General features: G+C 40.0%; 1 protein-coding gene across 1 annotated transcript in view; it reads right to left on the bottom strand.

Annotated features, from left to right (window-relative positions):
• LOC140756721 (E3 ubiquitin-protein ligase RNF123) overlaps positions 1-12,673 on the bottom strand; it is a 43,195-nt gene extending 30,522 nt beyond the window's left edge. Inside the window, exons 1-7 of the mRNA XM_073092271.1 lie at positions 12,549-12,673; positions 10,876-11,020; positions 10,076-10,187; positions 8,883-8,952; positions 3,901-4,043; positions 1,023-1,216; positions 233-358 (exon numbers count right to left, since the gene is read on the bottom strand). Of these exons, the coding sequence (XP_072948372.1) occupies positions 233-358; positions 1,023-1,216; positions 3,901-4,043; positions 8,883-8,952; positions 10,076-10,187; positions 10,876-11,006 (776 nt within the window). The 5' untranslated portion in view covers positions 11,007-11,020; positions 12,549-12,673. The remainder of the gene's footprint in view (positions 1-232; positions 359-1,022; positions 1,217-3,900; positions 4,044-8,882; positions 8,953-10,075; positions 10,188-10,875; positions 11,021-12,548) is intronic.
• Positions 12,674-13,138: the final 465 nt, after the last annotated feature.

The raw sequence follows: 13,138 nt of genomic DNA, 5'->3' as shown, positions 1-13,138 counted from the left end.
GCCTAACACTGCTGTTATTAGGCAGAAATAGGTGGGGTGGTGGTGCCGCTGGAGTCGAACCACAAGGGGTTCTACCACCTACAAAATTCTAAATTGTGGTAGTGATATGGCCCACATTACTTCTCTATCTTTAGCAGCTACATTTTTTAACTGATATACATTGCGCACTCACTAAAATAATTATTTATAAATATTGTTTTTTTATTAATTAATCAATGCGACACAAACTTACACGAAAGGCACGTGTCCAAAATTGGCGTACAGATGCTCCTGCATGGCGAGCGACACCGCCGGGAAGTACGCCACTCCGGTGCCGTGTGCCACCTTGTCGAATGCCACTCCTAACGACACGCCGTTTCTGATAAACCAATAATATTTTATATTAGTATTATATAATACTAGCTGACCCGGCAAACGTTGCGTTGCCATATAAATAAAAAATATTAAGGGTTAACAACCCTTATCACTTAGGTGAAAAATAGATAGTAGCCGATTCTCAGACCTACTGGATATGCATATAAAATTTGGTGAAAATCGGTAAAGCCGGTTCGGAGAAGTACGGTAACTAACATTGTGACACGAGAATTTTATATATAAGATTGTTTTTAAAACTTAATTTATCCTACTTATCCATCTCTATTAAGATATTGATAATCATACAACTGTTCTGGCTAAATCTGGAAAATATCATTAAAATTATGTTAATAGACAGTTGACATTTTTTACTGATGAGTGGCTACTGCCGTCTGTTACGTTTGTAATCAACCCCAGATACGATTAGATATTCCTATAGATAGATAGATAGATAGAGGTTGGCCACAGATGCGTCGCTACCCCTGAGGACTAAGCTGGAATGCCTGTGAAAATTATGTCTCCCTTACCACAACCTTCAAACCAGAACACAACAGCGCTTAATACACAGCGCTGTTATTAGGCAGAAATGTGTGAACCATAAAGGGTTCTACCACGTTCATAATCCCCTCTGAATTTAGCAAGATGCGACAATTTATTCATAAAATCACCTGTAAAACTCCATCACCCCCTTGTCCAGATCCACACAGGATCCTATCACGTCTCCAGGCAGCCAAGGGTTACCGTACGGCGAGGTGGCCACGTTCCACCTCCTCACCCTGCCGCCGTCATAGGCGTAGGAGTTCGCGGTGTCACCAACCCCGGTGTCCATGGAAAAGGTGCAGGATGCCGTGCACCAACCGATCTGAGGTCATCAATAGATTTATTTTCTAGAGATAGCAAACGAGCCTGATGCCCATGTGATGTTAGGTAGCTACTGCCGCCCATGGACATCTTTATTCAACCCCAGACAAGACCAGATTCCTATCTGAGGCCGGCAGATGTAAGGCCATGCCCCTGAGGGCTAAGCTGGAACGCCTCAGAAAATTATGTCTCCCTTACCACACTGCAGTGCTCAACGCTGCTGTTATTAGAGAGAAATAGGAGAGGCGATGGGGCCCCCTGAGTCGAACCACATAGGGTTCTACCACCTTCGAAGCTGTCCATGGACATTTGTAACTAACTTTATATAAGACATGGGTTCCATCTGACACTGATCACAGATAAGTCAGCACTTTGCCATATATGCAAATATGCCATATATGCAAATATGCAAATCAGACGTCATCCATAGCCTTTCAACAAAACACTGCTTCTGCTTCTTCAAAAAACTGCTTCACTTCAGGTTCTATAGTCTTGTATGTATGTACTTATATTGTTGTTATTTGAATGTGGCAGAACCCTTTGTGGTTCCACTCCTGCGGCAGCACCCATTTCTGTCTGTTTCTGTTGTATAGTCCGCGTAAAACTGCTACACCGCTCTGAATATAGAAATGAATCGCGTCGCCATAGCAAATTGTATGACTACACCTGCTCGCAACAACTTCAGACCGGACTAGCATTTTGGCGCGAACTATACTCTGGTTTGCAGGGTGAGGTAAGACATACTTATCCCAGGCATTCCAACTGGTCCTCAGCGATAGCAATGCATCTGTGACCAACATCACTTAGAAATTTAGTCTTATCTGGGGTTTTGTAACTATTTTGGGTTGTATTTTAAAATGAATATTTTTTTAAAATAATTTTAGTTAAGCGTGTTTTTTAGTTTTTTGAACTATAATTATTTATTAATTTTTAGTATTTCTCGTTATAGCGACCACCATTATTCATCGTTTGTAAAAAAATCAAGTGTCTATCTATTACGATTTAAGAGATAAAGCCCAACGACAGACGAACAGACCGCAGAGGGTTTCGTTTTAACCTTTGAGTACGGAATCCTAAAAATCATTCTACAAGAGGGCATTATAGATATGTTTCAGAACATTTGAGTTAAATAACATTATTATTTTCTAAACTAAAAATCACGATATAAAAGTTACGCCTATTGAAACTAAATAGCAATAATTATTATTTGCAATCTAAAGTTGCGATGAACTTTGCTGAAGGTGTTTGAAAAATCTCGCCTCGAAAATCGTTAATCCAGAGAATGTTGATAAGGACAATGGTACAAAACTATTAATGTTTAAAATATTGAATTGTCATCGGTCCTTAATAAGTATGCCAAATTTCGGGTTAATCCGACGTTTTGAAGGGGGTTAAAATCATGTTGAAAGATTCCGTTACATACTAACATACATACGTCTGAAGCTAATAAAAGCGTGTTAACAAAATCTCATAGAAATAAGAGATGCATACATTATGTGACATGAAGTTAGAACCTACATCGTAAATTACGAAAGTTCAACCGAGGAAAGTTAGCTCTGTGTCTTAGTAAAGGAACTTTAAAATTAACAAGAGTTACTGCAAAGTTATGATATTAAAACCTTAAAGTATGTACAAAACTTAACTAACATAGCTGCTGTTTTATAAAATTTACATATTCCTGTCAAGAACGTGTTTTGAAAGTGGTAGAGTTAGTACGGTCTCGAACCGCCGCGCTAGTGACCCCGGGAAGGACGCCGGTATGTGTGGTCGCATACCGTCGTGCCCACCAGACGGTGTGGCGAGCATCAAGCTCACCTGGGCAGAGCCCGATGGGGCAACGCGCTAAGAGGACTCTGGTTGCGTTCCTTTGGAGATCCCGGAGTCCTCTACGCAGCGCCGAGGACGGCCACCGGGGGGGTTTTAGTGCGGTAAGAATCCCACATAACTCCGTGCCGCTCCCACGGCATAGGGTACCTTTTGAAGGTTTCCCCCTCGTAAACAAAAAAAAAAAAGAGCTAGTACGGTTCTACCGGGTAGGTACCGTAACTCATACACACGCAAGTACTCGTATATATTCAGCGTGATGAATTATAGCAGTGATAGCTTAATGGTTGGAACTCGACCTGTCGATGGAGGGGTCCGAGGTTCAAAGGTACGCACCTCTGAATTTTCAGTTTTTTGTAATATGGGAGTAGCAGACGAGCATGCAGTACTGATGGTAAATGGCTACTGCCGCACATGGACATCTGTAACCAATCCCAGATAAGATTAGTTTCCTATCTGAGGTCTGCCACAAATGCGCCGCTACCCCTGAGGACTAAGCCAGATTGCCTCGGAAAAGTATGTCTCCCTTACCACACCTTTCAAACCAGAACTCAGGAGCGCTTAACACTGCTGTTATAAAGCAGAAATGGTTGTGGCGGTGATGCTTCCGGAGTGGAACCACAAAGGGTTCTACCACCTTCAAAAGGCTAGTACGTTATAAAGTGACCACGCATCTGTCGGATCGGATTAAAATTATGACTCCCTAACCACACCCTTCAAATTAGATCACAGCAGCGCCTAGTACTGCTATTATTAGGCAGAAATAATAGTCGTTTCTGGTGTTATGTCTATGGGTTGTAGCCACTTACTATGAGGTGGACTGCAGTTGAACCTTATAAAAGCCGATGGTAAAACACTTACTTGCATGATCCCCTTAGTACCGAGCTGGACCTCATACATCCACTTCCCGCTGTACGCGCACGCCGTTGCCCTGATGGTTGAGAAGCTGGACAAACCCTGGACACTCACTCGCTCATCCCCCACCAGGACCAGTCTTCCTGTGCCTGTTGGTGAGGCTTTTGGGTAATGGCATCCATGGATTGTAGCAAACCAGAAAACAGTTCACCTGGTCTTGGTGATGGTAAGTGGATACTGTCACCCATTAATATCTGTAATCAACCCTAGATAAGATAAGATTCTTACCTGGCTTGGTCACACATAAGGTAGTACCCTTGAGGACTAAGTTAGAATACCTCTGATAAGTATGTCTTCTTTACCATACCCTTCAAACCGAAATAAAGCAGCGCTTAACACTGCTGTTATTAGGCAGAAATAGGTGCGGCGGTGGTGCTGCCGGAGTCGAAGCACAAAGGGTTATACCACCTTCGAAATTACCATATACTACCAGATTTTGATAGGACATTTGCTTTTAGATTTATATAGAGCAGAAACTATTACATTCGTATTAGAAATGCCTTTTCTGGTAGAATACATTCTCATTTACCAGTTTTGTCATAAAAAAGGTTTAAAATGCATTCCAGCAGTAATTTTAAACTACAGCAGTTTAAGATGCAATTATCCGAGTTATTTGTTACATTAATTTTCTACAACAGCCATCAAGGGGCTTGGCAGGGTGCCAGCTCTGTGGTTACTGATCGCACTGCAGTGATATTTAGACCCTGGGATATATTTTTTGAAAAATAGAGCTATTAAAAGTTCCTCAACCAGTGAAAGTCTAGTGATAGAACTTGGACTTTCAATCGAAGGGTCCGAGGTTCGACACCTTGGCCAATTGATAGTTATTCTTCAGTAATAGTTAAGTGTGAATTAATTTATCTAATTAATTAACAGACTTAACATAACTTTGAGAAAATTATGGTTAATTTTAGGTAGTTCCAAAAGTAGGTTGATTAAAATATCCATAGTCAGTGGTTATTTGCCACGATGGTGTACGCTCGTTTGATACTCCTATATTAACTAGCACATATAATACACAATAATATAATAATTACAATAAAAACAAAAACCCGTCTGCTTAAAAGTATGTATATGTAAAATAATTACTTCCACAACTTAGACGAATCTAACGACACCTCATATGTCATCCGTCAAGCCTGAAGAATTTGGGCTCTGGACAGTGCTAAAGAATAAGACATTCATACATATACACTCAAAAACATTACCCTCCGAAGTTGGTACAAAAAAGTTAGGGATATTACTTAGATCTTTATCATCATCAACCCATTACTGTCCCACTGCTGGGCACGGGTCTCCTCTCTGAATGAGAAGGATTAGGCTTTAGCCCACCGCGATGGCCAAGTGCGAATTGGTAGACTTCACATACCTTTGAGATTTTTTTTTATGAATCTCTCATGTATGTAGGTTTCCTCACGATGTTTTCCTTCACCGTTCAGCAAGTGATAATTAATTTCTAATACTTACGTACATAACTTTGAAAAATCACAGGCCTGTGATTTGAACCTCGGATCCCTCGATCGAGAGGCCGAGTATCTTACCCACTATCATCACTGCTTTTTAGATCTATATATCTAATCCTTATATCTTATAGTGATAGTCCCAAATACTACATTCTTCTCCCAACTTAGATCATAACAATATCCCAGCGTGTGGCTTCATGCGACATTTGGCTGTACGACAGAGCGCAGCGGTTACAGATTGCACTGCAGTGTCATTCATTATTGAGATTATACCGGTGCAGTGACACTGATACGTTTATCATAATACTTATAATTATGTTCCCGAGCGCCTACTTGTGGGGACCGTAGAAAATTAATGGAATAAATCGGTATTTTATAAACAGTGTACAAAATATTGAATTAAAAGTTTCTTGCACGCTTCAATGTATAGGACATTATTATTAAAAACAAAAAAAAAACGGTGTGCATAAAAAATAACTGAAAATGTAACTCCCAAAAATTAGACGAAGCCAATGACACCACATTTTTTAAAATCCGTCAAGCCATTTGGGCTATAGGCATGCCAAAAATGAGACATACCCTCCGCAATCGGGTATAAGCTTTTCATAATAATTCTTATTTCTGTAGAATCACTTAAAAATTCCTACATACGGTTAGATCATAGTAACAATATCCCAATGTGTGGCTTCTAGCGACATTTGGCTGTACGCCAGAGCGCAGCGGTTACAGATTGCACTGCAGTGTCATTACTGAGATTATACCGGTGCAGTGACACTAATACGATTATGATAACACCTTATCAACAGACTTCAAAAAAGGAGGAGGTTTCTCAATTCGACCGTATATATGTTTTAATGTTCCAGAGCGTTGAAAATTTAAAAGAATAAATTGATTGAAACTGGTGTCCTATATACAAAATATTCAATTACAAGAAGTTTCTGGTACGATTCCTTCCATTAATTATAATAAGAAAAAGCCAGATTGCAAAAAAATAACTGAAAATGTCACTCCCACAATTTAGAAGTATGCACCGACATCTAAAATATTAAAATCAGTCAAGTAGTTTGAGCTTTAGGGCATACCAAAAAATGGGACAGACACATGCATACGCTTCAAAAACATTACCCTCCGCAATCAGGTAAAAAAACTTAGTAATACTTCCTAATTCTGTACAATCACTAAAATTCCTAGATTGTCCTCACAATTTGATCATAGTAACAATATCCCAGCGTGTGGCTTCTAGCGACATTTGGCTGTACGCCAGAGCGCAGCGGTTACAGATTGCACTGCAGTGTCATTATTGAGATTATACCGGTGCAGTGACACTGATACGGTTATAATAACACCCTTTTACCTTTTTTGTGGGGACCGTAGAAAATTAATGGGAAAGTTTGGGTAGAACCTATATGATTCTACGGGGGGTACGGGGGATACTCGTATGATCGCCATATTTTGTGGTTCGACTCCGGCGCCACAGCTATTTCTGCCTCATAGCAGCAGCGTTAAGCGCTACTGTGTTCTGGTTTGAAGGGTGTGGTAAGGGAGACATACATTTTCGATCCAGCTTAGACCTCAGGGGTAGCGGCGAATCTGCCGCCGACTTCAAGTAAAAAAAAACTGTTTCCAGCATAAAGCAGTTTTTGCATTTCAGTGGAGGGTCTGGATGCAGCCTGATTTAGATATGATGCGACCATCCTAAAAAGCCACCATACCACTTGGAGCTGATCATAGGATATTCTCTAAGTGGAACCTTTTCTACATGGAAATAATCAAAGATGTCCACAGGCGGAAGTAACCTCCTGCCATCAGGTGGACAGCATGATTGCTACTTTACAGTAACAGTACAGTTGCTACAGAAGCCTATTTCGTTTAACATAGTTTTATTACTTAATCAATTTGTTTTAGCAAGTTATTGGCGGCATAAAACAAGTAGTTACTTGCACTTAATTTTATGCTGTAGCCGATATAAAGAAAGTTTTTATGGTGCAAGGTTTTACTAAGATTGCCTGTCGGTCGTAATCCGCTTGTACATACTTTGTAACAATTGTAAGTGCTAACCTAGTTTGGGATTAGTTGTTTCTTATTTACAGAAAGAAATGGAAGCAAGTTGTTTTTGTTTAACTTAATGAGGCTAGTGGATGGAAAGTGGGCACCGTTGAATATAGATATTTGCAATACAAGACTTGTCATTGCATTGTGCCAAAGGCGTAGTATGCCGGGAGCAGAGGCGGCGGCACTTTTTGGGGGACGGCAAACTAAGGTTTCTCGTATTATATAATGTGTATTTCATGTAGTATAAGCAGTGATAGCCTAGTGATTAAGAAACTCGGCATCTCGATCGAGGGGTCCGAGGTTGAAATCCCAGGCACGCACCTCTGATTTTTAAAATTCAGTGCGTATTAGAAATTAATTATCACTTCCTAAACGGTGAAGGAAAACATCGTGAGGAAACCTGCAAATCTGAGAGATTTATAAAAAAAAATCTCAAAGGTAAAAATCTGAAAGGTAAAAATCTAAAAGGTGAAGTCGACCAATACGCACTTGACCAGCGCGGTGGACTGTGGCCTAATCCTTCTCATTATGAGAGGAGACCCGTGATCAGCAGTGGGACAGTAATGGGTTGATGATGATTTCATGTAGAGTCAAGCTTTGAACCCTATTTTTTTGCTTGCTAGTGGCACTTAACAGGCGGCAATATTTTACATAGGATTTATAAGGTACGGTGAATTCAATTCACGCCAATCCTGCAAATGGCTTTGAAGTATTCTGTACCTCACTTAAAGTGGCTCTTCAAGGTTATTATAACGGCCCGGATATACTTCAAGAGAAAAAAATATTCCATGTCTTACCCGTAAGTAGCAAAAAAGAAGGGTTAACTCACAGCTTTTTATTTTACAAGTTTAGCAGCTAATAAGCTTGCAGTACACTTGATGGCAAGTGGTTACTAGCATGGTCGTTTGTGATCAATATCATATCGAAAAAGTGCCATCTAAAGCGGATCGCAGATAATTTGCATCCACACCATTCCATCGAAACGCGGAACTGATTTACACTAGTACTGAGTGTGGCGGTGATCTCCAGGCGAAACATTTGACGCCATGTAGACTCACCTTTATGTAAATGTACCTTTACGAAATGAAACATATAGAGTAGAAATTTTTAATAAACAGACAGTGTCAGATATTGGTTTCTGTACCAGTGCTCTAGCTCATCCCCAGGAAGACTTTGCTAGATACCTATATAAGTTAGTTAATATAGGTTTAAGAAAAAGTTAACATATACCATATTATATTATTATACATTAATTATATTGTATGCTACTACAGAGCGACACGGCCAGAAGGCAAAGCTCTTTAAATAAAGATAAAAAAAACATTATATTTTATATTTTTGGCTCTTGAAATCCAACATCAACTGTCTACATAAACTTAAAATTAACACAAAGACAAGTAAAACAATGTTTACCTGTAGAAGCGTCAAACACGACGAGTTTCGGGCCGACGCGGCCTGGCCTGTCATCTGTTGCTTCCGTAGTCTGAAACGAGATCAGATCTCCTTTATAGCGCTACTTGAGATCATCTGCAGTGTTTTATTACGTTGATACAATATTTTATGACAAGTTATTGTTGAATTTTGGACAAATTGGAGTGTGGATAAGATTAAGTGATGATAGTAATGTCTATTACCATGATAATGACAAGATGATGATATTGGGAATGCCGTTGATCTTGTTGATGATTATGGCAGTGATGACCATGATGATGATGATGAAGATGACAATGACCTTGTCCATGCTGATCATGATCTAGAAGCGTTAAATACGACAAGCTTCGGGCCGACGCGGCCTGGCCTGTCATTGCTGCTTCCGGTCTCCTTTATAGCGCTACTTAAGAACTTAAGATCATCTGCAGTGTTTTATTACGTAGTTGTCATATTTTAATCTTGTGATACGCAAATATTTGTTGAATGTTGGTCAAACTCAAAAGCAATACTGACGATGTTGATAGTCATGATGATGAGTATAGAGAGAGTGATAGCGATGGTGATATATATTCACGATGGCGACTATGGCAATAATGATCATGATGGTAACTATGATGATAAAGATGAATATACTGGTAATTATGATGGTGATTATGATCATAACGTTGCAATCGTTTATCATGGTGGTAACTATGACAATATAAATGACCATAATCAAAAACTAGTTTCCATGACAATTTCAGTTTTTTTTGGAACACTTTGAAAATAGTTCAAATTTAACAAAAAGTGAAGGGAATTTAGACAAAAAACTAGCTGACTTGGCAAACGTTGTGTTGCCATATAAATAAAAAAATGTTAAGGGTGAACAACCCTTATCACAGACCTACGATTCTCAGACCTACTGAATATAAAATTACATTCAATTACCGCATATAAAATTTGGTGAAAATCGGTAAAGCCGTTTCGGAGGAGTACGGTGTAGGTGACACATTATCTTAATCGTGTGATCGCTTGTGAATATCGCTTGTGAATATCTTAATCATGTGTTTGTGAATATAACTGTCAACCACTTATCGCCTGGACTTTTTCTGATTCTCCACTCCTTCATTACATTTACGAGCCCACATACGGTAACTAACATGTATAAGATGTTGGTAAAAATTCTCAAAGTATACCTCAGTGACGATTGGTGCATGTTTCTTTGCACTCTTCGACTTTTGATTAGCGACTCTAGCGTCCAGCACCTTCGGTAAGTTCTCACGTATGTGACTGACATATTTACTGCGTCTGTTAAAAAAATACTTTACTTTTAATAAAACTTTTACTTTACTTTTTAGGGTTCCGCATCCAAAGTATAAAACAGAACCCTATTACTAACTCTCCGTTGTCTGTCCGTCTGTCGCAGGGCTTAATTTTAATTTGCTCATGAATTATCTATCATGAGTAATACTTTAGCCAAATAGGTCAAAACCTTAAACCTTTAAGGGTTTTGCAGTGACCACGACAGCCTCACCACAAGGACTCTTAAAATTAGGTGATTAATGTAGAAAGCGTCAAACGACATGCGTGAAACGTCAGCCCAAGCTTAAAAGCGTCAAGCACCAGAACATACAGACGTGATGATGCAGTGGAATCTTGATAAAAGTGATAACCTAGTCACTAGGCCCTAGTCGTTAAGAAACTCGGCCTCTTGATCGAGGGGTCCGAGGTTTAAATCACAGGCACGCACTTCTCATTTTTCAAAGTTATATGCGTATTAGAAATTAATTATCGCTTGCTTAAACGGTGAAGGAAAACATTGTGTGGGAACCTGCATATCTGAGAAATCTTAAAGAAAATGTTTTCAAAGGTATGTGAAGTCTACCAATATGCATTTCGCCCGCACGGTGGACTACGGTCTAATCCTTCTCATTCTGAGCGGAGACCCATGCCCAGTGGTAAGACAGTAATGGGTTGATGATGAGTGGAATCTTACTGAGTGTTCCGGTCAGTGTTGTCCTTCATGACCAGATCGCTGCCGAAGATCCGCCTGACTGTGTCATGGACCTCACCCTTCTCAGCTGAGCTGCTGCACACCCCGAACATGGATCGGAGGACGTTCATCATCACCGCTGTTTTGTCTGGAAAATCGGTTTGTCCAAAGTGGTAACGTAAACTCCTTTTATGTCCTAATTTTTTTTTTTGGATTATAATTGAAGGAAGTATAACCTTGCAGTTTGTGATGTATGTAGACAAACTATAGTGTGATTGTAATAAGAAAAACCCGAATAATAAAGGTTTTATTAAGCAGAAAACTAGGTGACATTAGCAATAATATATGATTGATGTAATTAGACATACTAGAACAGTCTAGTGGGTAATTGAAAGTCGGATGGGTGACCGCTAGTAGCTAAATTTCTGTCCCTGTAGTTCCGGGACCAGAATAGGGCTACGGTATCCCCTGCCTGTCGTAAGAGGCGACTAAAAGGTGGCTTCCGGGGTTGCGGACGGCAAGAGTGGGAGCTCGAACCGCCCGACCAGCAACCCCGGGATGGACGGCGGTATGTGTGGTCGCATACCGTCGTAAACACCAGATGGTGTGGTGAGTCCCAAGCTCGCCTGGGCGGAGCTCGACGGGGCAACGCGCCAAGTGGACTCCGGTTGCGTCCGTTGGAGATCCCGGAGTCCTCTACGCAGCGCCGAGGACAGCCACCGGAGGGGTTTTAGTGCGGTAAGAATCCCACATAACCCCGTGCCGCTCCCACGGCATAGGGTACCTTTTGAAGGTTTTCCCTTCGACAAAAAAAAAAAAGTAGCTAAATTTCATTCGCTTTTGTGTTTTCCCGTCACGTTAAGTCTTCGGTCACTATAGTTACCATAGGTGAGTGTATATTTGAAAGTAGTATATGTGAAGGTGGTAGAACCCTTTGTGGTTCGACTCCGGCGGCACCACCGCCACACCTATTTCTACCTAATAACAGCAGTGTTAGGCGCTGCTGTGTTCGGGTTTGAAGGGTGTGGTAAGGGAGGCATACTTTTCCGAGGCGTTCCAGCTTAGTCCTCAGGGGTAGCGGCGCATCTGTAGCCGACATCAGATAGTAATCTTACCCTATCTGGGGTTGATTACAGATGTCCGTGGGCGGCAGTAGCCACTTACCATCAGGTGGACTGCATGCTCGTCTGCTACTCTTACATTATATAAAAAAAACCCACTGTGGTTCGACTCCAGCGGTACCACCGCCACCTTAATTTCCGCTTAATAAACAGCAGTGTTACGCGCTGCTGTTTATGGTTTGTAGGGTGTGGTAAAGGAGAAATACTTATCCCGGGGATTCCAGCTTCGCCTCCAGCCTTAGCTTAGTCCTCAGGGATAGCGGCGTATCTATGGCCAACCTTAGGTAGGTAGGTAGGTATCTAATCTTATATGTGCTTTTAGATCTGCTTTGATGATATGTGATGTGATTGTGCTTTAGATCATATGGACTGTATGCTCGTCTGCTAGTCCTATGTTATACTACACCCTTCACACCAGGACACAGCAGCTTTTAACACTGTTATTGTTACTGTTATAACTCAGAAGTAGGTGTGACGGTGGTGCCGCCGGAGTCGAACTACAGAGGGTGGTACCACCTTCGTCAATAATAAAGGGTATATACTAATAAAGGGTACCTTTCAAACTTTAGTGTAGACGATTAAAAATAAACTAGAAATATTTACAAAATACACCTCCTCAAAATATACGCAAAAACTTTCTGTACGTCAGCTTTAGTTGACAAATTCATCCTTCATTGTCACGTTGTCAAATTAGTATGACATAACAGATTTATTTATAAGTTTAGGCTCGCTGGTGTAATAGAAAAGTACATACTCGCACATTACATTTTTCACACAAACAATTATTAAATTGTTTGTGTGAAAAATAATCAAATTATTTTGTAATAATATTATGTTAATTTTAAAATAATTAGTTAACATTTACATGATTAATGGCTGGTAAGATTTAAAAAAAATGGTTTAAGAAATAAAAAAATAACCTGTTCTAGTATTCAGAGCGGGAGAGAAACTAAAAAAATAGTTTGTTGAAGAATATTAGTCTTGTATATTATGTAAAACGCCCATTATTACGCTATGAAAATCTAAAATCTCATTAATTTTATTATTCCTGATTAAATTTAAACATATAAAATAAAATTTATATAAATTTTGTAGTACCCTTCTAATTTCTTTTATTTTAATACCCGACTCTATAGATTTGGTTA

This window comes from Epargyreus clarus, unplaced genomic scaffold (genome assembly GCF_041222505.1).
Source record: "Epargyreus clarus isolate Ecla_fem2 unplaced genomic scaffold, WU_Ecla_fem_2.2 ptg000035l, whole genome shotgun sequence".
In the NCBI taxonomy this organism is placed as follows: domain Eukaryota; kingdom Metazoa; phylum Arthropoda; class Insecta; order Lepidoptera; family Hesperiidae; genus Epargyreus; species Epargyreus clarus.
Note: the sequence above shows the minus strand (reverse complement) of the source record. Positions and strands in the feature narration are given on the sequence as shown.